The following is a 25,835-nucleotide window of genomic DNA, read 5'->3' on the forward strand; positions in this document are numbered from 1 at the left end:
ATAATATTTTATTTTTTGGAACACTTATCTTTAATTATGAACTAATTAAATATTTTGCTTTATGAACTATCGTTTATTCTATGTATTTTATCTAAACAAGTTCATATCACTTTTAAGAGAGAAAAAAAAAACAACACTTATACATACTTTCTCCTAAACGTATGCTATGAATTAAGTTCGTAACGATAAAATTGTTTTATCAGAATTTTTGTTTTAACAAATCGGGCTGTATCTTCATAAAAAACGACAACATCGTCTACAAACTACAACATTTTTCAAACCAAAAAAAAAAAGCGATATGATGACACAACAAACGGAATGATAAACTTAAACAGAAAATTGTGCACAAAAAGAAAATAAATATTATGAAAAGAAAAATTATGAAAAATTACGAAACCCGAGGAAGAAGAAGAAGAAGGCGACACTCACACAGCTCACCAGTCATCTTCTTCACCATTTCGAATGTTAGGGTTCAAACAATCATGATTCCCTTATCTCTCAATCCAATCCAATTCTCTTCCTCTCTCAAACCTCCCATCGTCAGACCAAATCCCTCCTTATTCAAATCCTCGCCGGATCGGAAACTCGGACCGTACGAGGTAAGCTCCGACTTCTCCAACTTCGATTTCCGGTTGTTGCGGAGGAAAATCGGAGTCGGTATTTGCCGAGCGGAGCTCTCCCACGACGCGCCGTTCGTCGCCGCCATCGGCGCTTGTATGCTCTCTTCGCTGGTTCTGCCGGTGGCCGGAGCTCCCGACGACGACGAGGATGGTGAGGATGCGGCTATTGATTCTACAGATGCTAGGTTTGGGGTTATGGGAATCATCAGCTTCATTCCTTACTTCAATTGGCTGGTAATCAACAAAAGATCCAATCTTTTACTTCTTATTAAACAAACAAACTGATAATTATTTATTAATTTGTGTAATTATTGGTCAACGATTGAATCAGAGCTGGGTTTTTGCGTGGCTTGATACTGGGAAGAGGCGCTATGCAGTGTATTCTCTAGTTTACTTGCTTCCTTACATCAGGTATAAAAACTGTTTCCTTTAAGCTTTGGTTAGTAATCTAATGGAGAGAAATGATCTTGAATATCTTGTTAGTTGAAATGATACTATCTGTTGCTATCACAGCTCAGTTATTGGTATGTTTACTTTCAATCCCTGATATTCTGGACCATATAAACAACATTCCCTTGTTAGTTGTTTGATGGTTCAAAATGGTTTATAACTTTATACTTGTCAATTTGGTTCATCTTTTTGGATTTTGAAGCAAGCATAACGTAACTGTTGATGGTTTAAAATGGTTTATACTTGACCATTTGGTCCCCTTGATGAATTAGGTCAAATCTGTCATTGTCACCGGAGGAGAGCTGGCTGCCTATTGCTAGCATTGTTTTGTGTATTCTTCACGTTCAGGTACAAGCTCTTTTCAATCATTTTTCCTTCCTGGTTCAGCATAAGGAGTTTACTTATATATTGGTTTGTGCCTCAGATTTCCTTTCATAACTTCTTTTTAAATGTCAAGCGCAATTTTATTTGCAAACTACCATAGAGTTGCTTATATAATCGGAGCTACATAAGAAGTTTGCATTGTTTAATATCTTTGGTTTGTCATTGCAAGAAAGCTTCGGGCTTTATGTTAGAAGCTAGGTTAGGTTTGTTCCTTACTTGTATGATCATTTAGTCTTATCTCTGTGACTCCAAATCTTTCCTATCTGCAGATCGAAATAAGTATTAAAAACGGAGATATTCAAGCCTTTCAATTTTTTAGTGAGGCTTCAAAGCGTGTTTCATCAGCATCTAGAAGGAAGGATTCATTGAAGGTATGACTTCTTGCGGTTCCTGGATACATTAATGCGTTTTCTGAGGAAGGCTTTTAACTGATTTGATTTCATTATCAAGGGGAGGAAAAACGAGCAAATAAATCTGTCATCTGCTGATGAGCAATCCAGGAACAAAATTCGAGGGTCGGGAGTTCCCAGAGAGCCCCTACATGATAATGAACACTTGAATGACGATTGGGATGAAGACGACAGAAGGAAGCACTAGAAAGTCTCGCTTGCATTGCAGAAATAATGAACTCTCAACATTTGACACTGTGATTTAGATAAAACATGTTTACCGCTTGTATCGGTCCCCAAAATGAACAAGAGTATGATTGAAAAGCCAACGTTCATAAGATTGAGAATTACCAGTTTCTACACTACAAATGTATTGGCATACATACTAATAGAATGAATTTAGCTTTGTATTTTTCATGGTAGCATATCACTTGTTTTGAAAGGACAATTTTCTGACAACAGGGTTTAATTTCAAAGCCTCAAATGGTGACATCTCTCTCTCTTCAGTCTTGCTTACAAAATTTTGGGACCCAGTATATTGCACATACTTGCTGAAAGCCAGCCTATGATTCCCATTAACTTCCTTTTTTTTTTTTTTTTTTTTTATGTTTTGTGTTGTGGATAGCATTAGCGCTCTACCGAAGGCAAAAAATGAATTATTCGAAGTAACTAACTACATACCATCTTAGAAGATAATAATTGAATAATAAATGTATACCACCAAATTGGTTAGCAAATAATCTACAATTAGGAATTGTATGATCTTTTCAACATTAGCACATCAACTATCTTTGGTTCTCGCAATTGATGTTTTGATAGGGAAAGGACTCAAAAGCCCCATCTTAAAACAATAGTCCAGACCAACAGCAGCAGAAACAAAAAGAAAAAGATCCTGGGACACATGAATTGCACCATCAAAAGCATGAGACGAGATGCTTTCTGTATTTAATTCCAAAGGTTGTCCACCACTCAGTGTAGCAAGACCTGCATTGCCATTTAAAAATCTCATCAACCTCCAACAACCAGAAAACTAGTTTAACTTTCGGTAATTCTTTTACTAAAAAGACTTGTTCAATACCTTTGACAACTCCGAAAGCCGCACATGCCCCTGTCTTAAGATGGACATCATCCAAGTCTCTTCTTATGGTGTACCTAAAGGTAACCCCGAATAATGCACAGCTAGCAAAGGTGATTGCTAGAGGGAGTATCAGCTGTGAAGTGGTGGACACCTGAGTAAGGGAGATTGGCAATCCTGCAATAGTGCCAACAAAAGCAGAGATAGAAGCTGCTTTTATAGACTCCAATCTCTCTTCATCCTTGTCAATTTCTTCATTTCCTTTTCCTGCATAAGAACCTTCTTCACTTTGAGAGAGTGAGCGTTCGGCTTCTTCAACCATTGCTCTTGCCTCTGATATCTCCTTCTGACATTCTGCAATCTAAGAGTCAGCAGCACCAGTTATTGTTAGCAAAAGCCAATATAAATTGCCCCAAGAGCACAACAAAGAAACAAGGGCTGTCAATGTCATAGTAATTGAGCAATACAGATTTAAACCAGTAGCATTTTCAAAAGCCTCACAATCTCATCAATCCAAGTAGTGGTTTGTTTTATATCATGTTTAAAAAAAACATAACATATAGCATACACGTAGCAATATCAAGAGTGATCCACAAAAATTGTTGATTACGAAATCTGATATGAATTGGGAGAATTCTTTAATAGGATATGAAAAAGTAGCGTACTGATAGAACATAGTTTTTAACCATCAAATCTTTATCAAATTCTGTTAAGTTGTCATACCTCAATTTAATCTGATGGGGTATTAAAAACTATTTATCCTAGTGTTTTTATCATACCGTACTATAGAATTCTCCTATTAATTGCTCCAAAAACACGTTAACGAATCAAATCAATGCGAGGTTGTCATTCCAATTCAGCAATTCTATAGAAAAAAAAATCTCTTTCAAAATTAGCCACACTAGGGAAGTAATCTCATGAGGACTAAAAAGCAAGCCTTCCAATCTTTTAAAAACCATAAACCTGCACTGCTAATTCCCAACGTATCCACAAACTAATAAAAGCATTTCCCAACCTCACTGATTAAGTCAAAACATCATTCAAAGTCCAATTAACAAAACCCAGAAACTAAACAAAACATAAATCATTTTGATACCTCGGAAGCTCTTCTCTCAAGCTGGTCAACATATTCCCTCATTTGATTAGCCTCAAGTTCCTGTCTTTCAATCTCGGCGAGCTCTCTCTTGGCCTTCTCAACCCTCAGCGAAGCCCTCTCCAACCCATCAAGCAAAGCCTTGTTCTCTTCTCTGTTCAGCAGCTCCTGAACCTGCTCTCCCACGACGTCGTTTAGGGAGTCCTTGAGATTAAAGCTTTGCTCTCGGAGGCCGCCATTGTTGCTGCACTTCACTGCCAGGGAAGAAGCTCTGCGGAAGAATTTGGCGCGGTGGCATTTTGGTATGATGTTGAAGTCGAAGAGGTTGTTTTGGGAGAAAGTGCTGTTGTTGGTGGGGTTTGGACAGGGAAGGAAAGTGGGTTTGATGGTGGAGTTCATTGGCATGGCGTTCTGACTTCTAAGTCCAAATGGAGCTGCTCATGCGGCCTTCGGAGTTAGGATCTTCTTATCCTCTTATTTCCACTCAGATATTTCAAGGATACTAGTCGGCGTGTTGTAGACAACCTAAAAGTTTATTATTTATTGAAAATTTTATTTATAAAATTATTTAAGTATTTTTAAATTTATTTTAAAAAATAAGTGTAAAGATAATTATTAATAAAAAAAAATTAAGTAAGAACACGAAAATTATTTTAATCAATTAAAAATAAAATAAGAATATATACGAAAAAATTACTCTCATCAAAATAAATTAAGAAACAATATATTTTTTAAAAATACATAAAAAATTAAAATGTAAAAAAATTTACAAAAATAGAGATAAAAAGCTAAAAAAAATAAGTGAATAGGCTGTCACGTAAGCTTTAACTCTCTTGTGTTTGTTAGATTATATAATAAACAAACGTAAACGCCATAAGCAAATTTATTATCATATAATAATAATAATAATAATAATATAGGTTTTTTAATTTGTTAAAAAATAACTCATAAGACCCATTTTAGATATAATTTAGATGTTTGATTTTGAATGAAACTCATGTTATCTTAGTAGCGAGTTAATATAAATTTATATTCTACTAGATCGAAATAGTCTATTCCTATGCTCAAAATGATGCAACGACGAATGAGAAATTGAGCTTAAAGTGTACTCGATAAAATTGGAAAAGTACATTATTTCCACTGAACCGTATAAAAGACCCCTCAATTCATTCCAATACACACTGAAAACATAGTTCTCTCCTCTCCTAGATTTTGATAAACCGGAAAACTAGAGATATTCAGGGTGTGTTCGGTTGACTTAACTTACTCAAAAAATGGGTACTTGAGTCAGTCTCTTGAGCGAAGTTAATGTTCACCACTTGCGTACTCAAACCCAGACTCGGAAATTTACTCGAGTCAACTACCCATTCTTAGGTTCATCAACAGTCGCGAATCCTGACCCTACCCTACTTCACAGCTATCTCTTCCATTAACTGCTGTGTATACTGATCACGTGATTCTCTGCCAGATTCTCGAGTTGCTGAGCAGTGGTTGACCACCAACAACCCTCTTCTGCTCATGCTCCTTCATGCTTAAAACCATCCGTGGCCATACCATCAAAACTGGTGAGTTTCTATTTTCCTTAAATCCGAGTTTGAGAAACCCTAACCCCATAATCATTCTAAAATCCCAAAATATCTGCCAATCCTACTCTTCGTCAACCATCGACTCTCACAGTCAGAAAGTAACACCAAATTTGTGATTATTTTCAGAAGTAAGTTTTGGAATTTTTATTTTTATTTCCATTTTCATTTTCTCATTTCCGAAGACCAGGGTGAAGAACAAACTAATAACATTTCGAAGGCACTACCAATTTTGTTGATTTTCTCAATGTGAATTTGAAAAACAAACTAGGGAAATTGATTTACACTTTCTCACGTTATGTCTTTCTTTTACAGAAATCTCTCTCGCTATCTTTTATATATATATATATATATAAACTGAGCAACTTGCGTAAATGTTAATTTTTCTTCACCTATATTTTAGTTTCTTTGTGTGGTTTTTTTTCTGTAGAACTTGGCATGGCATTTTGCTTGTTACATGTATTTCTATGTCAAGAGAGTTATTTTGCTCGATACCTGGATTCTTGTTATTGTTGGCCCATCATTTTTCCCCCTTTTTTCTACAGGTTTTGTTATTCTTTTCCTAAGAAACCAAGGATTTGTTCTTCACCGTTTTCGTCCCCATTCAAAACGGGTAAATTTGTGGGGAACTGATTGGTTCGGTGACCCGCATGGACAACTATCCTAGGTTGATGTAAAAGGAGAACAGAGCGACCTAGAGCTCTCCATTGGCGACGTCCAAGGTTTTTCCCCTGCGATTGTCGTCGCCGGCACCTCACTGAAGCTCTGTATTCCTTGCGTATTGGGGATCTCCAAGCAGATCAAACTTCATCCTCTGTAAACTCGAACTCGGTATATACCTCAACCTTGATTTAATTTGCAAAACTTGTTGTTTTCCTGTTTGATTTTGCTTCCATTAATTCCAGCAAGAGTATAGGAATCGACGTGGTAGAGGTTTCAACAGTGAACGTGAATTGTTCAACTACACACACTCATCACTGCGTAATGTGATTGAAAGAACATTTGGTGTATGGAAGGCCAAGTTTCGTATTTTGAAAACCATTAACCGTTACCCCATACGCAAGCAAGTTAAGATTCCCATTGCATGTGTTGTATTACATAATTTTATCCACATGTACCGTAATGGAGACGCCCTATTAGAGCAGTACTCACAAGATGACGTTCCAGTTGTGGACATTAATCCTCAGAATGTTGAAGAGGACATCAACGACAATAACAACCATGAGGGACAACCTTTGAATTACAATGCAGAAGTAAAGATGAATGCATTAAGGGATGCAAGAGCGCATACAATGTGGGTAGTGTACCGTAACCGTTGAACGTGATAAAAATTGTCCAATTTAAGACTTTGATGTGCTATGAGATGATATTACATTAGGACTGTATACTTATGTTATAAATTATGTTTTCTTGTTGTCCTTTTCTCTCCATTAATATAGAAAATGATGTTGTATTTTTTATTTTTATGATTTTTTAAGGAAAAAAAAGTCTCACGTTATTTTTAAACTTATAGCTACTTTTAATTTATATCTAGTTTCAATTGCATAAAATTAAATAAATTCAAATAAGGGAAAAAAAAATTTGCTCTTCCCACTATTCACAACTCAAATCTTTATTATACACAACACAAATTTAAAAAGATTCTATTTTCAAATTATAACTCAAATGTACACAACCAAACACAAACTCAAATTATAATTTCATCTCAAATTATAACTTAAATTCAATTCAAAAATTACACTCAAATAAAACTCTAAAAGAACAAGTCCTCAATTATTCAATGAGTTGGATTTTAGGGGAGACAACAAACTAGGAGACGAGTTATATAATTTTAATGTAAAAGTGATGTTTCTACTATTGATCTTAACAAATGCAGCAATATTAATTTCACCATGATTTCACAAATAGGCTCTCAATAATTATTTCTCTTATTTTTTTCCACCATCAAATAAAACAAAATGACCTGTAGATTAAAGCAACATTACCATGTTAACGGTGCCTTTAACATCTGCGAATTTCTGATCCATTAGTTACACTATGAGACCATTTGCTTTGACCCATCCAATTAAAATCCAACGGTCCCAATAGCATACCCATTAATAGGTAAAAGCAACTGCCCCTACCATGGAACTCCTTTTTTATATTATTTCATTATTATTAGGGAAATTCTCATCATATTATTATTATATCGGTAACAACAACATTTTTTAGTAGGGCAAGGCAAAAGGGTTTTTGACGGCTGCAAATCCAGACTAACAAGACAACACATTACACACAAAAGTAAAGTAATGCTGGCAAGACTAAGCATTAGCAGCAGAGGGTTTAATCAGAGCCAACAACCATTCATCTTCACCCTCCATAGCCGCCTTCGCTTCAACCTCGCTTCCCTTCTCTCTCCCATGGCTTCTTCCTCTCCCACCACTCATGTTCCTTCTTTCTCCACCAGTTCTCCCTCTCCCTCTCCCCCGCCCACGAAGCGCATCGGCACTCACAACGGCAGCTTCCACTGCGACGAAGCCCTAGGCTGCTTCATGATCCGCCTCTCCGACAAGTTCGCCGACGCCGAAATCGTCCGCACTCGCGACCCCCAGGTTCGGTTCGTTCTCATTTTCATTTTTCGTTTTCCGTTTGGTTTCCGAGAAAAAAAAAAGGACTTTGGATTCGGTTTCTTGTGTTTGAACGCGCGGTTGCCAGAGCAGTTCCGAATTCTGTATTCAACTCCAATACGAAAATTCTGCGTTAATATATCATTTTTTCAGTTGATACCTTTTTCAAATATGTTTGTGAACTGTAGTATTCAAACGCTCACAATTTGGATCACAAACCAAACACACCCTAATTTTGGAAGAAAAGTTTCTCGTTTTCCTTTTGTTTTCCTAGAAAAATGAAGGATTTTGTGTTCCGTTTCTTGTATTTGAACGGGCGATTGCGAGCAGATCCGAAATCTGTATTCAAATGCAATTGGAAAATTCTGGTATAAATGCTCATAATTCGGATTACAATCTCTCCCTCTCTTGATCATTTGCAGGTTTTGGAGGGTCTGGACGCTGTTCTTGATGTTGGGGGTGTGTATGATCCAAGTGGGGATCGGTATGATCATCACCAGAAGGGCTTTCAAGAGGTTTTTGGTCACGGTTTTACTACTAAGCTTAGTAGTGCAGGACTTGTTTACAAGGTAATTACTAATTACTCTTCTCGGAAAATGGCCACAATTTTAGCGTTTTGTGTTTGGTTTATGTATGGATTTTGTAGCTGATTCCTCTTTGTTTGTAGCATTTTGGAAAGGAGATAATAGCTAAGGAGCTTCAAGCTGATGAAGGGCACCCAGATGTGCATAGGTTATTTTTGGCTGTTTACAAAAGCTTCATGGAGGTACTACTAGGTTCTGCTTTTCTCCTTTGTATCGTCACTAAAGAAAGTTGTGAACCAAAGACTCGGCATGATTGTGAGGTTCATGTATATAGAGATGCTAGTAAAGCAGCTCATATTCAGTTTTACAGATTTGTTATCTATCCTTAAAAAGATAGAAGAAAAAGAAGAAGCTTGTTTAGATGTATGTATAGGTTATCCTTGCTCTTGTAGATTAATACTTTGGATTATTTGTACCAGGCAATCGATGCTGTTGATAATGGCATAAACCAGTATGATATTGATAAGCCTCCACGGTACGTCAATAATACACATTTGTCCTCAAGAGTGGGGAGATTTAATTTGGACTGGACTGATCCTGACCAATCATCTGAGAAGGAGAATGAGGCCTTTCAACGAGCAATGGCTCTGGCGGGTAGTGAGTTTTTAGATGTGAGGCTCTATTTTCATTAAGAGAGATATGCTTTTTTCCTCTCTCTCTCTCTTTCTGAAGTGAAGTCAGATCACTTGTTTTCCTTTTTCAATAACTAAATTTGGCGCATGATGAAATTCAGACAGGCGAAGGTTTATCTTTAAAAAAGCAACGTTAAACCTTAAACGTTATAGGAATTTACTCCTTTTGTGGTTGATTGCTAAAGCTTAAACTTTAAACTGGTTGTGGTTGATTGCTAAATGAAAGTTGCAAATTTACTCCTTTTTTCTTTTTTTGTTCCTCTCACCCAACTTTGTAATGAACCTCACAATCATGCAGAGTCTTCGGTTCCATGCGAAATCGTGGTTGCCAGCTAGATCTATTGTGATGGAGTGCCTTTCAGCAAGATGGGATATTGATCCCAGTGGAGAAATTATGGTTTTAAATAGATTTTGCCCTGTAAGTATGCGGATGATTATTTTTATATTTGCCCATGGATTTAGCTTCTATCCTGCACCTAAACTAGTCAATGCCTTAGTTTACATTTTAATCCAATATTTCTTTCAGCTAATGGAATATCTGACTCATCTGTATAATGTCCTACAGTGGAAGCTTCACTTATTTGAGCTTGAGGAGGAGATGAAGATTGACCCTCCAATCAAATATGTCCTTTATGAGGTAATTGAGATAAAAGTATTCATATGTAAATATTTTTTCCTAAAACCTTTTGCTTCTTTCATCAATAATTTACTGTTGCTACGGATCCATGAGAAGAGGATGTGTATCATATGAAGAAAAGAAAGTGTTTTTGAGATGGGTTTTGCATTAAGAAACCTGTTATGTTAATGTTAAATGTTAACTGCACTTTTAGAGGGTGAAATCTTCAATTCTCTTGCATTTGAGTTTTTCCTTCCCACGTTTCTTCTGTGTCATACTCCCTCTGTGTACTAACTACCCAATAGCACACGCAGGACGAGAGGGGCAAAACTTGGCGAGTGCAAGCAGTGGGTGTATCTCCTGATAGATTTGAGAGCCGTAAGGCTCTTGCTTTGCAGTGGCGAGGTCTTAGAGATGAAGAACTCTCAAAGGAATCAGGAATTCCTGGTTGTGTTTTCGTCCACATGAGTGGCTTTATTGGCGGAAATCATACATACGAGGGTGCTCTGGCCATGGCAAGGGCTAGTTTGAAGCTTTGACAAGGCGATTGACTTGAGTTTTCTTTTCTTAACTGCTTCTCTGAGATGTACTATAGCAAGTTCATTCTCAGTCTCGGTTATTGTTTCGAAAAATTTTACCATATGGGTATTGAAATTCTACCATACATTGGAAGATGCTTATTCTTACCTCAAATTAGTACATTCGTCGGGACAGTGCCTTCTTATATCATAGGGGTAGAGTCCATGTGTTTTGACTAGTCTTGTTGGACATTTTGGACTGCTGTTGAGATTTGCAGGCGTGAAACTTGGAAGAAATCGGATTGTCACAAAACTCACCTATTGGGAAAGAGGGAAAATTCAAACATAATCTCTATCCCTCCCCTAACAGAACAAGCCATGAATGCCAAAAAAAAAAATTTCCATTCGACACTTTAAACACACAAAATTGCTACAAATTGCCATTGCAAGTTGCCCTCCGAAGTCTCAAAATGGCTAAACCGTAAACAAATGTAACAAACAAGGATGTTCCATACCACAACAGCCCATTGAACACTCCCATGAATCAACAACTTTGCTAAAAAAGAAAATGTTTACTAAACTTTGTTAAATTTCCCGATAATTTATAATTTGTTAGAATATTGTTGATAAGTATGTTTGGATTACTTTTTGGTGCGATCTTTGGTGAGTTTAAGAGGAAATAAAACGAGATTCAGATCGAGATCACTCTCGCTTTTTCACTCTCCATTCTCTCTCTCTCCTCTTCCTCTCTCTAGATTAAACTTTCTTTCGATACTCTCAATGCCCTTGCCCCACGCAACCATGGCCGCCACATTCACCTACCCCGCCACGATCCCAACCGCCACCGTCGCTGCCGCAAATCGCTCGAAATCCGCCGTCACTCTTACCCTTCCCATTCACATCCCCAAATCATTTCCGCTCAAAACCCTAAACCCTGTCAGATTCGCCCTTACCACGAAACCCAAATTCTCACTCAAATCCTCAGCCGCCGCCTCCGATCACTCCCTCACCGGCGATGCCACCACCTCCGGCTTACCCTCCTGCGCCGCTTCTTTCCAGACCCTAAAATCCCGCCTCCGCAGTGGCGAAACCCTCTACGGCATCTTCCTCCTCAGCTTCTCCCCCACTCTCGCCGAGATTGCGGGTCTCGCCGGCTACGACTTTGCCGTCGTCGACATGGAGCACGGCCCCGGCGGGATTTCCGACGCGCTCGACTGCCTCCGCGCCCTCGCGGCCACCAGAACTCCGGCGATCCTCCGGTTACCGGAAAGCTCCCCAGCTTGGGCCAAGAAAGCCCTAGATCTCGGCCCTCAGGGAATCATGTTCCCGACGATCGATTCCCCCAAGGATGCCAAGAAAGCCGTCTCGTACTGCCGGTTCCCGCCGGCGGGAATCCGCGGCACCGCCCACACTGTCGTCAGAGCATCCGACTACGGCATCGACGAAGGCTATCTGAGCAACTACGAGGAAGGTCTGCTGATAATGTGTCAGGTCGAATCCACGGAAGGGGCGAAGAAAGCGGAGGAGATCGCGGCCGTGGACGGCGTCGATTGCATTCAAATGGGACCGTTGGATCTGAGCGCGAGCATGGGGTACCTGTGGGACCCGGGGCACAAGAAGGTGAGGGAGACTCTGAGGGCGGCGGAGAGAGGCGTTCTTTCAACCACCGGTGGCGGCGGAGGCGCTTATTTGGCCGGGTTTGCGATGCCGCACGACCGGCCGGAGGACATGAGGGCGCGTGGGTACCGCATGGTGTCCGGCGCCGTCGACGTCGGGCTGTTCAGGAGCGCCGCCGTGGAGGACGTGAGGAGGTTCAAGATCAGCTTGGTGGACGGTGATGATGATGATGAGAAGGAGCAGGATAAGGATGCTGATGAGAAGTACTGGAGCGAATGAAACGCCAATTTCTTTTTGCATTTCGAGTTTTTTAAAATTTTCTTTTTTTTTTCTTTTTTGTTTTCGGGCTTTTTGTAAATGTAGTGGGTGGGCTGGGCTATTTTTGGGGTTTTAATGTTGAGAAGATGATGATCATGAATAAGAAAGGGAAAAATTAAAGGTCAATTTTCCGGCTCTAGTAGAAACATAGGAGAGGGAAAATGATGGAAATTTGCGGGTTTTTATTAGTAATGATTTACTAGCCAACATTTGCATCCTAATATCCAAACACGCGTAACTTCTTTTGAATCATCTTTTAGCATGTTCTAGCTAGTTATGGTTAGTGGGAGAAAAAAATATATAAAAGAAGAGGCAGGGAAAGGAAAAAGGCGTAAAACTAGCAATAAATGCGTCAACAATGAGTCTATTAAGGCTCGTTTAGAGGATATACTTAAATTATAGTTTTTGATTAAAAAACTTAAAATTTTAATTTTTTATGATAAAAAATACTGTATTAAAATTAATAATTTGAGTTTGAGTAAGAGTAATCTTGACAAATATTCTTTGAAAAAGAATAGGTTAAGATTTTTACTTACTCTTGATTCATAATCTTTTTAGTCAAATAATTACACTAATAAAAAAATATTTATCCAGAATAAAAAATAAAGATCCAGAGTCATAAACTCTTAAAAATAAATTCTCCAAAACGATAAAGATAATTTTGGCTTTAGTTTGGATTATTTGGCTCTAATTTGCATTTTGATTCTTTAATTTGTCGTGGGACCAATTATTGATCTGTTTGTGTCTAATTTGTTTTTTGATTTGCAATTTCTGTTCCACAGAGATTGAAGATCCAATCAATTTCATTGTTGTTGTTGTTTACATAAAAGTTCTTTTGTTTTCAGTCTTCTTTTTTCTTATAATTTGTTTTTGTTTCAATATGGAATTTTGTGTGTGCAATTTTGATAATTAGTCTTTTTTTTAAAAAAATTTAAGGGACATATAGGGCTTGTTCGGTTGCATTTTTGAGTTATGGTGACTTGAGTGTATATCTTAAGTTAAATTTGAGTTATAATTTGAGTTTGTGTTTAGATGTGCACATTTAAGTTATGATTTAAATTAAGAATCTACTTGAGTTTGTGTTTGAGTGAGTCAAAACTTGAATTTATATTTAGATAGTGTTTTAATAAAAACTCAATAGTGATAAAAAATTTTAATAGGGTATATGGGTGGAGTTTTATTCGTCTTTTCGTTATGAACGCATAAAAAAATTATCTCAATTGGAATTAAAACGAAAAAGTTATGACATTTTTAAGAATATAAAAAATATTGTTCATTAACTTGAGTTTGAGTTTAAGAACTTGAGTTAAAAGGAAAACTTAAACTCAAATTTTAGCCCCAAACTCAAGTTCAAACTCAAATTTTACAAACAAATATGAACTTGAATAAAGTTGTAACTTGAGTTCAAATTTTTTTTCAGTTTTACTCTAAAAGAACAAGCCCATAGATATTTGAATTGACAATAAGGTGTGGTGTCCCTACTCAATTGTATGCTATGTTTTTTTTTTTTATTATTGCTATTTAGTTAGGCTAATCATTTGTATGCGTTTCAATACTTTTTTATTCTTAGAAATTGATAGGTTGAAATGGATCATAGTCTAGCAGACTATGGCCGGTGTCAGAAATTGGAGATTCTCCGGCTGACGTATTTAGTTAGGCTAATCATTTGTATGCTTTTAAAACTTTTTTAGCCTTAGAAAATGATTTAAACAGGTTGAAATGGGTCATAAACATGTTCAAATGAACCATAGTCTGGCATATTATAGATCATAGTCTGCTAAACTATGGATCATAGTCCATAGTCTTTTAAACTATAGATCATGGTCTGACAGACTATGATCAGTGTCTGGCGATTGAGACCCATTTGTCGGCGTAACCCATCAGACTATGGTTAGCGCCCAGCGACCGAGACGCATCTATCGGCTATGGGTCATAGTCTGACAGGCTATGGGTCATAGTCTGATAGGTTATGGGTCATAGTCTGACAGACAATGGTCAGTTGGCGATTGGAGACCCACAAATCGGCGTAACCTGATAGACTATGAGTTATAGTCTAACAAACTATTGGTTATAGTTTACAAACTATGAGTCATAGTCCGGTAGAATATAGGTCATAGCCTCGCAGACTATGATTGGTTGGCGGCCGGAGACCCATCAGCTGGCATAACCTATCAGACTATAGGCCATAGTTTGACAAATTATGGGTCGTAGTTTGGCATACTATAGGTCGTAGCCTGGCAGACTATAAGTCATAATCTGGCAGACTATAGGTCATTGCCTGACAGATTATGGGTCATAGCCTGACAGACTATGGCTGGTCACCGGAAAAGCCGCTAGAGGATCGCCGAAAAAATCGTCAGACGGTTGCTGGAAAAGACGTCGGAGGGTTCCTAAAAAGTTTGTCGGAAAGTCGTCGGAGGGTCGTCGAAAAACTCGTCAGAAAAGCCGCAAAAGGGTTCCCAAAAAAGTTGCCAGAGGTCGCCGAAAATGCCGTCGAACGGTTGCCGAAAAAGCAGCTGGACAGATGCACCTAACATTTTGTAAATTATCAATTTACTTTGAGGGTACTTTGGTAATCTACATATTATACTTTTGATTAATGTTTGACTATATCTATGGTAGAAATAAAATGAGTAATGTTTAAGGGTTAATAATATTTGTTGTACTATTTTAAGGAGTAGTTATAAAAATCTTCTTTTGAGTTTAAGTATATGAAACAAACAAATTCTTAGATTCTTAGAGTAAGGGGCAAACAGATCAAGAGTAAGGGGTAAATGTTCAGATTCATGCACTCTTAAGGGTAAATTTTCTATTTTTTTTATTTTATTTTAGCAAGTTTGGCCTTGATTAATTAATGCGTTTAAACTAGTGATTCTTAATTTTAACATTTAAAAATTTAAATTTTTTATAAGAAGAAAATATTATACTAAAATTAAAATTATAAATTTAAATCGTATGAAATAAATAAATTCTTATTCTATTGTAGTGGATGGCAATATAAAATTCCTTCTCCAGTTATCCAATTAAAAGCGGAACGTGTACTGTCAGTGTCGATGTACTTGTTCACTTCGCTGATTCGAGTTTGTAATTCGAGTTGAGATGTGATTTTGTGTGAGAGCTTTTTACTGTAGCAAAAAAGTTAGATGTGACTGTTTCTGAGAGCTTTTTACTGTAGCAAAACTCGAATTCTAAACTCGAATCGGCAAAATGAACGGGGCCTAATGTATAAAACTGCCTTATTGTATAAAAATGCAGTCAATTTTAGGTGAAAGTTGGAAAAGGGGAAAAAAAAAAAAGCACTTGTTCTGAAAGTAGCAAACATATCATCTTCAAAAATGCTGTTCTCGTGAAAATAGAAAGATGATGGACTTGAACTTTCATATTAAATTGCCAATATTAAAGAATTCTATCGACATGTGTACGAAACAGGCTCAACTTATAAATCATGCTTTTCATCCCAAAGAATAAATAAACAAGAGGGTCAAAAATATTACTTATCTTCTAACAAGGAACAAAAACAATAGAAAGTTACAAGGGTAATGTAATTAAAGAGAGATTAGTTTTTGGGATTTACCCAAAAATGAAAAATTCATTAAGAGGGGCGAAAAAGAGTCATATCATAAGTAATGAGAAATAAAGAACGATTAGCAACCAAAAAAAAAAAAAAAAGTGAAATAAAGAACCATTAGCAAAAAATAAAAAATAATAAAAAAAGAGAATTAAAGAACAAGGTAATTGACCAATTTTAATCCCGGGAAAATGGTTACAACTCATATAACTCAAATTTCGGTGGGGAATCCACCAACCCACGACGCGTTTTCAACAGAACGCCGTCGTATTCTTCATCTTCTTAGACTTCTTAAGCTCCTCCTTTCTCTCTCTCTCTCCTCCGACCTCCGAGCAGATCGAGAGAGAAAAGAAGGAGAAAAACAATGGAGATTTTCTACTTTCTTCTGTTCGGAGCCCTGGCATTAGTGGTCGCGGCCTTGGAGCTAAGCAAGACCGGCAAGGATCGCATCAGCACCTCCCCTGCCTTCAATGCCTTCAAGAACAATTACATCCTCGTTTACTCCATCATGATGGGTACGCACGCACGCACGCACGCACGCTTGCTTCTTCTTTCTTCTCGCATTTCAATCTTAGGGTTTCTATTGTTTATTCTGGATTTTGTGTAATCGCTGTCGAATTTTGTTGCTTTTGATTGTGCATAGCAATGGAGGACGAGTTTTGTTTTGTGTGTTTTGGATCTATTCTAGATTTCGGAAATATCGCGGTTGTACCTCTTTTTTCCCCCCTCGGGTACGTTTGGATGCCGAGAAAATTAAAGGATTGAAGCAGCGGAAAAAAAGAATATCCAAGATTCATTTTTTTTCCTGTCGTGTTTGGTATTCATTGGTGCTATTGAGTTTAATCAAACTAAACCTGAAGGTTTCTTTCTTGGCTCGGATTGAGGTGATAAGCATTTGATCGGGTTGTTTTAATAGGATAACCACCTCCTTAATCATGCGTATTACTTCTTTATTTAGGCGCGACTTTAGAACGATTTGTGTAATTAATGCATCATAAATGTTTGGTTCTGTACTTAGTTTTTGCATTTTTGGTTGAAATGAACTTAAATGTAGTACATTTATTTATTTATTTATTGTCATTGCCGTAGTAACAGTCAAGGAATTGCTTAGTATAGGCGTTGAAACTCTGTAAATGTGAATTATGTTTTGTGTATTTTGTCTCTTCTGAATCTGATTTAGTTGATTGCGGCAATAGCCGGCGATTGGTTGCAGGGTCCATATGTTTACTATCTCTACAGTCAATATGGCTTTGGGAAGGGGGAAATTGGACAGCTCTTTATTGCTGGGTTCGGATCATCTATGGTTTTTGGGACGATTGTTGGATCTCTAGCTGACAAACAGTAAGCTCTTCTTCAATCTGGGTTCCTTGTAAATTTTGTAATTCCTTTCGCTTATTAAATTACTGATGTTCTGATGAATCATGTGCCAATGTTCAGGGGTCGGAAGAGGGCATGTGTTACTTACTGTATTACTTACATTTTGAGCTGCATTACCAAACATTCTTCGGAATACAAAGTTTTGATGCTGGGACGTGTTTTGGGAGGCATTGCCACTTCTTTACTTTGTTCAGCGTTTGAGTCTTGGCTTGTTGCTGAACACAATAAGGTAGGTGCATTATTATTCTGCTAATGAGTAACAATTGTGGGAACCATATTCACCAAAGATCCTAATGGGTGGTAAAATGCGTTGACATCATTATCAATTTCTCACTTGAACATTAGTATATAATTTGCAGAGTCTACGAACATGGACTATTTCACAATATGCACCTCTCAGAAGCTGCAGCCCTTATCTATTATTACTGTCTAACTATGTTTCCAAAAAGTAACTCCATTAAGTTTAATTGTTTTGTCACTGTTGTAAAGGGTTTTGCTAGATTTTCGATGTGGAGTGGACTTCTGCTTTAATTTTCTCTTGAATGCATACTTTGTAACCTTTTGTTTCTCTCTACTTATTGCAGAGGGGCTTTGACCAGAAATGGCTTTCAATTACATTCTCGAAGGCAATATTTGTTGGCAACGGTTTGGTTGCCATTGTAGCTGGGTTGGTTGGGAATCTTCTAGTACATACTCTGGAATTTGGCCCAGTTGCCCCATTTGATGCTGCTGGGTGCTTTCTAGCAATTGGAATGGTCGTTATATTGGCGTCATGGACCGAAAATTATGGAGACCCATCAGAAAACAAGAGCTTGTTTTCCCAGTTCAAAGGTGCCACTATGGCCATTGCTTCTGGTACTTCCCCAGCTTATTCTTTCTTGTCCTTTGTGAAGTTTGCTTCATGCAATAAATAAAATTTCCAGGATCACAGATCAGCTGTGTTGGGTGTGTCTGTCTTTGTCTTTTAATCTTGATATTAAATCAAGTTTTTGAATAATGTCCTTCCATGTGGGAGCAGATGAGAAAATTGCATTGCTGGGTGCCATACAATCCCTATTTGAAGGTTCAATGTATATCGTTGTTTTCCTCTGGACTCCTGCTCTGAGCCCAAATGATGAGGAAATTCCGCATGGTTTCATTTTTGCAACATTCATGCTGGCCTCAATGCTTGGGACCTCTATTGCATCTCGATTGATGGCTCACTCATCCCTCAAAGTTGAAAGCTATATGGAGATTGTATTTGTAATCTCTGCTGCATCCCTCTTGCTTCCTGTTGCAATAAACGTATGTGGTGAAATATCGTTCATCAGTCTCCATCTCTTGCATAAATTTGCATTTTCTTTTGGATTATGGTTATTGTGTACTGTTAAGTTTTATGAATATGTCTACATAAATTTCAGTTCTTAGTAGTACCTTCTGGCGTGAAAGGTGGAAGCATCTCGCTTTCAGGGTGGATTCAGCTTGTTGGGTTCTGCACGTTTGAGGCATGTGTGGGAGTTTTTTGGCCTTCTATCATGAAAATGAGGTCCCAATACATTCCCGAGGAAGCAAGAAGCACCATAATGAACTTCTTTCGCGTTCCTCTCAACATCTTTGTGTGCATCGTGCTGTACAATGTGAGTGCTTGAGTTTCTTTCTTATATGCATGGATGATATTGGTTTAGTGGACTAGTGGAGTCAGTCTGGTAGTGGTAAATTTGACAAACTGCTGTATTCGATAGTTTGTTTCTCTCTCTCACCTTAAAAATTGGTTTCTTCCAATTTCCTTTTGAAGGTTGATGCTGTTCCCATCACTATAATGCTTGGCATGTGCTCGATCTTCCTCTCAATAGCTGCTGTGTTGCAAAGGCGGCTCATGATGATTGGAGAGAGTCACAGATTAAGTAAGTTCACAAATAACCCTCTAAACAAAGAATGATTTATACACTTACTATGGTTGTGTATGTACCTGAATAAGCACATTCTTATATACATATGCATTTGCGTATTATCAATAGTATATTCTTTTATGGGCGTATCATTGATTTTGTGTACGCATGTTGCATTGCAGAAACAGAAGACTGGACGCCACTAGACAAGTACAAAGACGAAGAGCCATTAAATCCTTAATCGATGCAAGAAGGATCTTTGGAATTTTTTGGAGTATAGGTTTGGCTACTAGTCCTCATTCCGGATTTCTCGCTGCAATTTTTGGCTGCTTGGCTTTTGTGGGATGGTGCAAACTTCATAGGGGCGTAAAAGGACTTTTTGGGGCTATCAGCTGGTGGCCAGATAACAAATTATAGCAAAGGTAACTGTAATTATATGGTGTCTTCTGCAGTAACTATAAACTACAGCTGGTGTCGGGTAAATCTTCTCATATTTTGACATTAGCAAATTTGTTCAAGTCATTATACAAACGGTGTTCTTTTGGTTTTTGTCATTCATTCTCTAATTCTTTTTTCGATTCCACAGTTACCATATTTGTTACCACTGGAATACACAGATTCCATTATTGTATCAGATGAGTCAACCCTCACGTCTCTTTAATTCATAAAGCATCACCATTCATTTGGAGAAACTGAGCAATTAATATTGCACTTCATGTATATTGTCATGATTTTGTGTTGTGTGTGGATTGTGAGATTATTTTATTCTTTTTAGGAGAATATATGAGGCCATCAAATTGCATCTATGTATGTAGCTATTTGATAAGTACAACATCGGAAATTCAGTTTCTACTTCCATTATTTTTATTTTTTCATTTTATTTCAGCATTGAGATCTTGAGTTCATATCCTTCCACCCCCAAAGTTTATTATTTTTATTTTATTTTTTGTGTATTTTGTATGTACTTTGTTTAATTTAGACCAAAAATCAAAGGGTCAAATTACTCTTTTTTTTTTTTTGTTTTTTTTTAATGAGGTCGTATTCTGATAGTTTCCATTTTCCATCTATAGCATATGCATCCCTATAATTTTTTTTATTACAAAAAAACCCTCTGTGATGTAAGCAGAGACCAGAGTGGTGTAATCATCAATGCTCAACCTCAAAGCTCACTCACGATCAATTTCTAGAATTTCCTCTACTTCAATCTGTGGAGTCGTGTAAATCTTTATGAGCAAAAAAAGAAAAATCCATGAAATCGGGAAGAGCAAACATGCATGTAGATCTCATAATTTTGCAAGCAACAAATGATAAGAGATGATCAAAATAATGTTTAAGAATAAAACGATTAAATAGTTTCCACTAAAGAATTTTTCCAAAATATGTCTCATTTTGTAATTAACTACCTATTTTGGTGGGTCTCAAATTGCCTTTAAAATGGGGGAAAGTAATTTACTTTCCTATTCTCATTCAAAGATTACCAAACGACCGCTTTCATCAGCGTGGTAGCCTGTAGATATGGCAATGCACCAAGCAAAGTATATGAAAGGAAAGAAATTCACCTATAACGATAATGATAGAATGATAGCAATGGAAAGCTGAACGGAGATGTCAGATGTGAAGGTGAACAATTTGAAAATTTGACTGAAAACAAGCGTAAGTAATAATAATAAAAAATGTGCAAGATATACATATTAATAAATACCAGCTAACAAAAATGGGATTTAGAAGCAAGATTTGAATCATATTTTGGCTTAAAGAAACTTGTCCTAAAAGAAAGCTTAATATTCCATTATTAGAAGATTTGTGCTAAATAAATAATTGTGTCATTTTTTAGAAAGTTTTCTCTAATTTGTTTCGGGAAAATCAAATTTAATTTTCAGAATTTTTTAGATTTTCATTTCTATTTGTAATTTTCGGTTTTTGTTTGATGTAAGCATATGAATATGTTAGTTCAAGGAATGATTGGTACCTACTTTTTTGGCATTTGTGAGCGAATTGTATCCATATGCCGTCTTCCTCGTACTTCGCAGGCAATGCATACAGCAGAAGAGCCTTTGGATTCAGAGGAGTACAATGAAACTCGTGAGAAACTCTGGATGATAACGGCAAGATTTCTGCGGCTTGTGCATAGACTTGGGGAGACTCCTGAAAATGCCATTGTACCTCAAGTTTTGCACAAACTAGGTCTAGTGGAACAACTGCATTGGAGAAATGGCGTTTTTAGCCTTGACCGCGCAAGTGTCATGGCCCTTTTAGCCTTGACCGCGCAAGTGTCATGGCCGAGCAGCTTGAGTCATCAGGACATGACCTTGATTTCTCTTGCACAATCATGGTCCTTGGAAAGTCGGGCGTCGGCAAAAGTGCAACCATCAATTCAATATTTGATGAAGTGAAGCGTGACAGAAACGCTTTTCAAATGGGCGCAAAGAGAGTTGAGGAAGTTGTTGGGACTGTGCAAGGGATCAAAGTAAGAGTCATTGACACACCTGGCCTCCTTCCTTCCTGGTCTGACTGGGGCCAGAACGAGAAGATTCTTCGCTGCGTTAAGCGCTTCATCAAGAAAACGCCGCTGGATATTGTGTTCTATGTTGATAGGTTAGACATGGAAATGAGTAGTGATTTTAGTCATGATATGTTGTTGAGCACCGTAACGAAGATTTTTGGCCCTACAATATGGTGCAAAACAATTGTGGTATTCACTCATGCCGCTTCTGCTTTACCTGAGCCGGAGGATCCCAATCATGGTATTGCTTCTTCTAGTTATGACATGTTTGTCACTCAAAGATGTCATGTTGTTCAACAAGCCATTCGTCGGGCGGCTAAGAATAATAAGCAGTTGATGAATCCTATTTCGCTAGTCAAGAATAATAGGCCTGCGGGGCAAAGAGTAGTGTTGCCGAAACCCTAATTCATTATTAATGCTCTCTTTTTGCATCAATGATTTTGGCTGAAGCAAACACACTTTTAAAGTTCCAAGAATATCATAATCCACGAGAAAATTGTAAGCCTCATCCTTTGCCTTTCCTGCTTTCAACCCTTCAACAAGCAATGCCACAGTTGAGGCTGCAGCCCGGAGATGATAATGTCGGAGAAGACTACCAATCATCCGATTTTGATCATCTAGATCAGGATCATCAATTGATAAATGTTGAGAGAATGTTTGTGCTTAAGAACAAAATTCCCTCCTTGTTAACTGGCCAAGTTATGAACGACAAGCAGGATTTTTCACATCTCCAAATCGAAGCGGTGAGCTCGGTAGAGCACGGTGAAGGCAAAACAACTTCAGTAGGATTCGATATGAAGACTGTTAATTGTGGGAAGGACTTATCTTGTACTCCAAGGGGTGAGACGAAGTTAAGTAAGAATTTCATATGGAAGACTTGTGCAGCGGTTGCTGGTGTAGGTGTTACTGTCTTGGGAGATTCATTATCAGCCGGAGTTAAAGTGGAAGACGAGTTGATTTCAAATAAACGGTTGCGAGTGGCTATGACTAGCGCCGCAACGACCTTGCAGCGCAGTTTTATCCTCAGCTCGGTGATCGCTCGTTATGGACTCATCTTGGGATTTCTTTCATGGATTGGCACGGTGACCTTGATGCCAATTGTCACGTACAGTGTCTGATTGCGGTTGGACGTCATGCAAACTTGATTGCTAGTGCCAATTTGAACAAGCCATCAACAACATCTTCAACTTTCAGCTTTGGCTGGTCTCATTATTATACTAAGAAAAGTTTTCAAGTTTTTAATTAAGAGTGACTTTAGCTTCCCTTGTTATTAGATAGTCTGATCATTTGGTGATTTTATTTCATGTTAGCTATGGATCAAAGGTTTGCTTTTTTAGTTCAATTAGGCCTCATTTTTTGTTTTATAAATTCTGTGTCAAAGTTGTTTTATATTAGTGGAAAATATTATTGCTACTTGCATTGCCGTCTCCTCTGCAATCCTCATGTCCTTCCACTCAATTTTTTCTTCTCACGTTTTTTGCCTTTTTTTTTTTGTTTTTTTATTTTTTATTTTGCCATGAATCATTATAACTTGTCACTCTTTGAATTTACATGTATTTTTTTTTTCCGGAATTTTACTTGTGGTATTTTGATCAGAGTTTAAAAGGACATTTTGTGATACCTCAAAATGCAAGGTTAAATATTGCATTTCACTTGAACATAGTAGAGGAATCACGAAACGACACAAAAAATATAGATTACGGAAAGGAATCCCATCCAAGAATGAAGAAAAACGACACGGAAAGGGAATCGGGAGAAACGACACGTAGTGGAAAACAACATCAAATACAAGCGACTTAAGACAGAGGAGAGTATTACATGGCTTAAGTACGGGGAAAGAATTATTTTCTTGTTTGCTTATGCATCAATCAAAAAAAAAAAAATCGTGCGAAAGGTTCTTAATCAAGTAAAACTGGGTTTTTTATTTTTATTTTTTTTAATGAGTAAATTGGGGTTGGCATCTTATATTGTTCTTTCTTTTATTGTGTGGTATTCCAAGTCTTTCTCAGTCTCCCTGCCGACACATTTATGGGTGGTATGTTTCGGTTCCAGTTGGCCGAAAACGACGAGAAAATAAGAGATCAACAAAACAACAGTAACGAAAAAAGATTATAAATTATAATAGAGGAAAATGGAAACAAAAATTAAAAAACGACATCAAAACAGAAAACGACAAGAAATTGGCAAGCGACAATGAAACATTGGAATGACATAAATGATAGAAACGACAACAAAAAGGATCACAAGCTTCCATCTCATGGAGCACTGTACATATCATCTGAATGAAAATAGAAGTTGTAAGAGAAACCCAATATTTTGATAATGAGACGGAGACAATTTAATTTCTAGAATGCAAATGGTTTTCAAAGTGCTAGCAAATACTAGTAAAGGGAAAAGGAAAAAAAAAAAAAGCAAATTTGCAAGCATTAATAGCCCGTTTGGTTTTTTTTTTTTTTATTGAAGTAAGTGATTCTGATTCATATTTAAAAATTTTTAAGAGTAACTATTGACATGAATTTTTTTTATTTATATTTTTTGTGAGAAAAAACTACTGTAATAAAATTAAAATCATGAGTTCAAATACGTGCTCTTAAAATTGCTTTGGAATCTCACTAATTATTGTTGATGCGGTCATGCGGCTACTCTCATTCTCAAAATGTATAGGAGATGAATGAATACTAGAAAACGACTAGCCATGTGAGTCAATGTCCTGTTCTTTCATGTCTTCTCCACATGAGATATTTGATTAAATTGAATCCATTTTCCAATTTATATTGAATATAAAGCATCCATACTCTTCTCTTTCCAAAGGTTTTTTTTTTTTTTCTTTTTTTTTTTTTGCTGAAAACTTCTCTTTCCAAACTTGCATACACATCTAGAGTGGCACTTATGAATACCTATCTAACTGGTCCATGTGCCATTATTAGTCATATGATTGACTTATTTCCCAATTTTAACCCTGTAAAGCTACTCTATATCTCTCAAAATATGAGAACAATTTGGGAAGTTGCTATAGCTATGCAGCCAAGCCTTTCCACACAGATCTATACATTGGATAATTCTTTTGGACCTTTTTTTTTTCTTTTCTTTTCTATACTAATTTTGGTTTAACTTTGACAGTCTAAAAGATCTTAAACCAAGAAGGGCATTCTGGTAAATTAGGCCTTGTCTTGTACTTTTATTCCACCTATCTGTCTTCCTAAACTCAAAGCCAATAAGATTGTCCCCTCCGGTGTCTCTTGGCTTCCGAATCACCTCCAAATTTGAGAAAAGAGAAGAAAAAACTTGAGGATTGACAAATAAACAAAACGAGAGATGGCCAATCTTACCACTCTTGGTCCTAGATATTTGTTCTTCTTGTTGCATGTTTTGTTACTCTCGTTAATGCAAACCAAAGTCTCCTCTTACCAGTACAAAGTTGGAGATTTAGATGCTTGGGGAATACCCACTTCAGCAAATCCACAAGTCTATGCCACATGGTCTAAATACCACACTTTCAGTATTGGAGATTCTCTTCGTGAGTCTTCTCTCTTACGTCTTTCTTTCTCATCTCCATTGGGGTTCTCTATATATATTGACTCTTCAAATTTGTGTGTGTTTTGTTTCAGTGTTCTTTTACCCACCAAGCCAAGATTCAGTGATCCAAGTCACGGCACAATCCTACAACAGCTGCAACCTCAAAGATCCAATCTTGTACATGAACAATGGAAACTCCCTCTTCAACATTACTGCAGAGGGTGAATATTTCTTCACCAGTGGAAAACCGGGTCACTGTGGAAAGAAGCAGAAGCTCCACATTCTTGTTGGGAACGTCACTGCCACTGCATTTTCTCCCTCTTATGGTCCCAGTGCATTACCAGACACTGCCCCGTCTTATCCGACTGTATTCGGCACGATCCCTGCACCGCCTTCTCCTTCTTCTTCTTCTTCGCCATCGTTAAGATTTTCGGGTTTCGTGGTGGCTGCTATTGGATTTGTGGTATGTGCACTGCTAGGTGGAGCCATGTGAAGAACATGAGGAGAACAATTTTTGT

The 25,835-nt window shown here is 37.4% G+C and overlaps 6 protein-coding genes and 1 pseudogene across 7 annotated transcripts; 6 read left to right on the plus strand and 1 right to left on the minus strand.

Annotated features, from left to right (window-relative positions):
• Positions 1 to 366: 366 nt before the first annotated feature.
• Positions 367 to 2,329, plus strand: LOC21385293. Its single transcript, XM_010092279.2, has 5 exons — positions 367 to 854; positions 952 to 1,031; positions 1,343 to 1,418; positions 1,724 to 1,825; positions 1,905 to 2,329. The coding sequence occupies exons 1-5, from the start codon at positions 381 to 383 to the stop codon at positions 2,049 to 2,051; spliced, it is 879 nt and encodes a 292-aa protein (XP_010090581.2). The 5' UTR covers positions 367 to 380; the 3' UTR covers positions 2,052 to 2,329.
• Positions 2,330 to 2,528: 199 nt separating this feature from the next.
• LOC21385294 lies at positions 2,529 to 4,508 on the minus strand. The gene is made up of 3 exons (XM_010092280.2): positions 4,015 to 4,508; positions 2,922 to 3,279; positions 2,529 to 2,827 (listed from the first exon to the last, which is right to left on the minus strand). The coding sequence occupies exons 1-3, from the start codon at positions 4,414 to 4,416 to the stop codon at positions 2,625 to 2,627; spliced, it is 963 nt and encodes a 320-aa protein (XP_010090582.1). The 5' UTR covers positions 4,417 to 4,508; the 3' UTR covers positions 2,529 to 2,624.
• Positions 4,509 to 7,795: 3,287 nt separating this feature from the next.
• On the plus strand, positions 7,796 to 10,842 carry LOC21385295 (UPF0160 protein). Of its 2 annotated transcripts, none has more exons than XM_024161809.1 (7): positions 7,796 to 8,185; positions 8,623 to 8,769; positions 8,868 to 8,966; positions 9,204 to 9,395; positions 9,715 to 9,834; positions 9,982 to 10,053; positions 10,338 to 10,842. In XM_024161809.1, exons 1-7 carry the CDS (start codon positions 7,883 to 7,885, stop codon positions 10,569 to 10,571), a joined length of 1,167 nt encoding a protein of 388 aa, XP_024017577.1. In that variant the 5' UTR covers positions 7,796 to 7,882; the 3' UTR covers positions 10,572 to 10,842. The 2 variants fall into 2 exon arrangements, with proteins under 2 accessions (XP_024017577.1, XP_010090583.1); XM_010092281.2 differs by having other exon boundaries at positions 10,347 to 10,842.
• Positions 10,843 to 11,183: 341 nt separating this feature from the next.
• LOC21385296 (2-keto-3-deoxy-L-rhamnonate aldolase) lies at positions 11,184 to 12,719 on the plus strand. Its single transcript, XM_010092282.2, has one exon. The coding sequence runs from the start codon at positions 11,331 to 11,333 to the stop codon at positions 12,444 to 12,446; it is 1,116 nt and encodes a 371-aa protein (XP_010090584.2). The 5' UTR covers positions 11,184 to 11,330; the 3' UTR covers positions 12,447 to 12,719.
• A 3,551-nt stretch (positions 12,720 to 16,270) lies between these two features.
• On the plus strand, positions 16,271 to 19,852 carry LOC21385298 (molybdate-anion transporter). Its single transcript, XM_024161811.1, has 8 exons — positions 16,271 to 16,568; positions 17,250 to 17,394; positions 17,491 to 17,659; positions 18,015 to 18,285; positions 18,449 to 18,714; positions 18,831 to 19,046; positions 19,205 to 19,313; positions 19,481 to 19,852. Exons 1-8 carry the CDS (start codon positions 16,418 to 16,420, stop codon positions 19,537 to 19,539), a joined length of 1,386 nt encoding a protein of 461 aa, XP_024017579.1. The 5' UTR covers positions 16,271 to 16,417; the 3' UTR covers positions 19,540 to 19,852.
• A 1,389-nt stretch (positions 19,853 to 21,241) lies between these two features.
• LOC112090463 lies at positions 21,242 to 23,096 on the plus strand (annotated as a pseudogene).
• Positions 23,097 to 25,068: 1,972 nt separating this feature from the next.
• On the plus strand, positions 25,069 to 25,835 carry LOC21385300 (stellacyanin). Its single transcript, XM_010092286.2, has 2 exons — positions 25,069 to 25,318; positions 25,410 to 25,835. The coding sequence occupies exons 1-2, from the start codon at positions 25,117 to 25,119 to the stop codon at positions 25,808 to 25,810; spliced, it is 603 nt and encodes a 200-aa protein (XP_010090588.1). The 5' UTR covers positions 25,069 to 25,116; the 3' UTR covers positions 25,811 to 25,835.

This window comes from Morus notabilis, unplaced genomic scaffold (assembly GCF_000414095.1).
Source record: "Morus notabilis unplaced genomic scaffold, ASM41409v2 Scaffold1938, whole genome shotgun sequence".
Taxonomy (NCBI): Eukaryota; Viridiplantae; Streptophyta; class Magnoliopsida; order Rosales; family Moraceae; genus Morus; species Morus notabilis.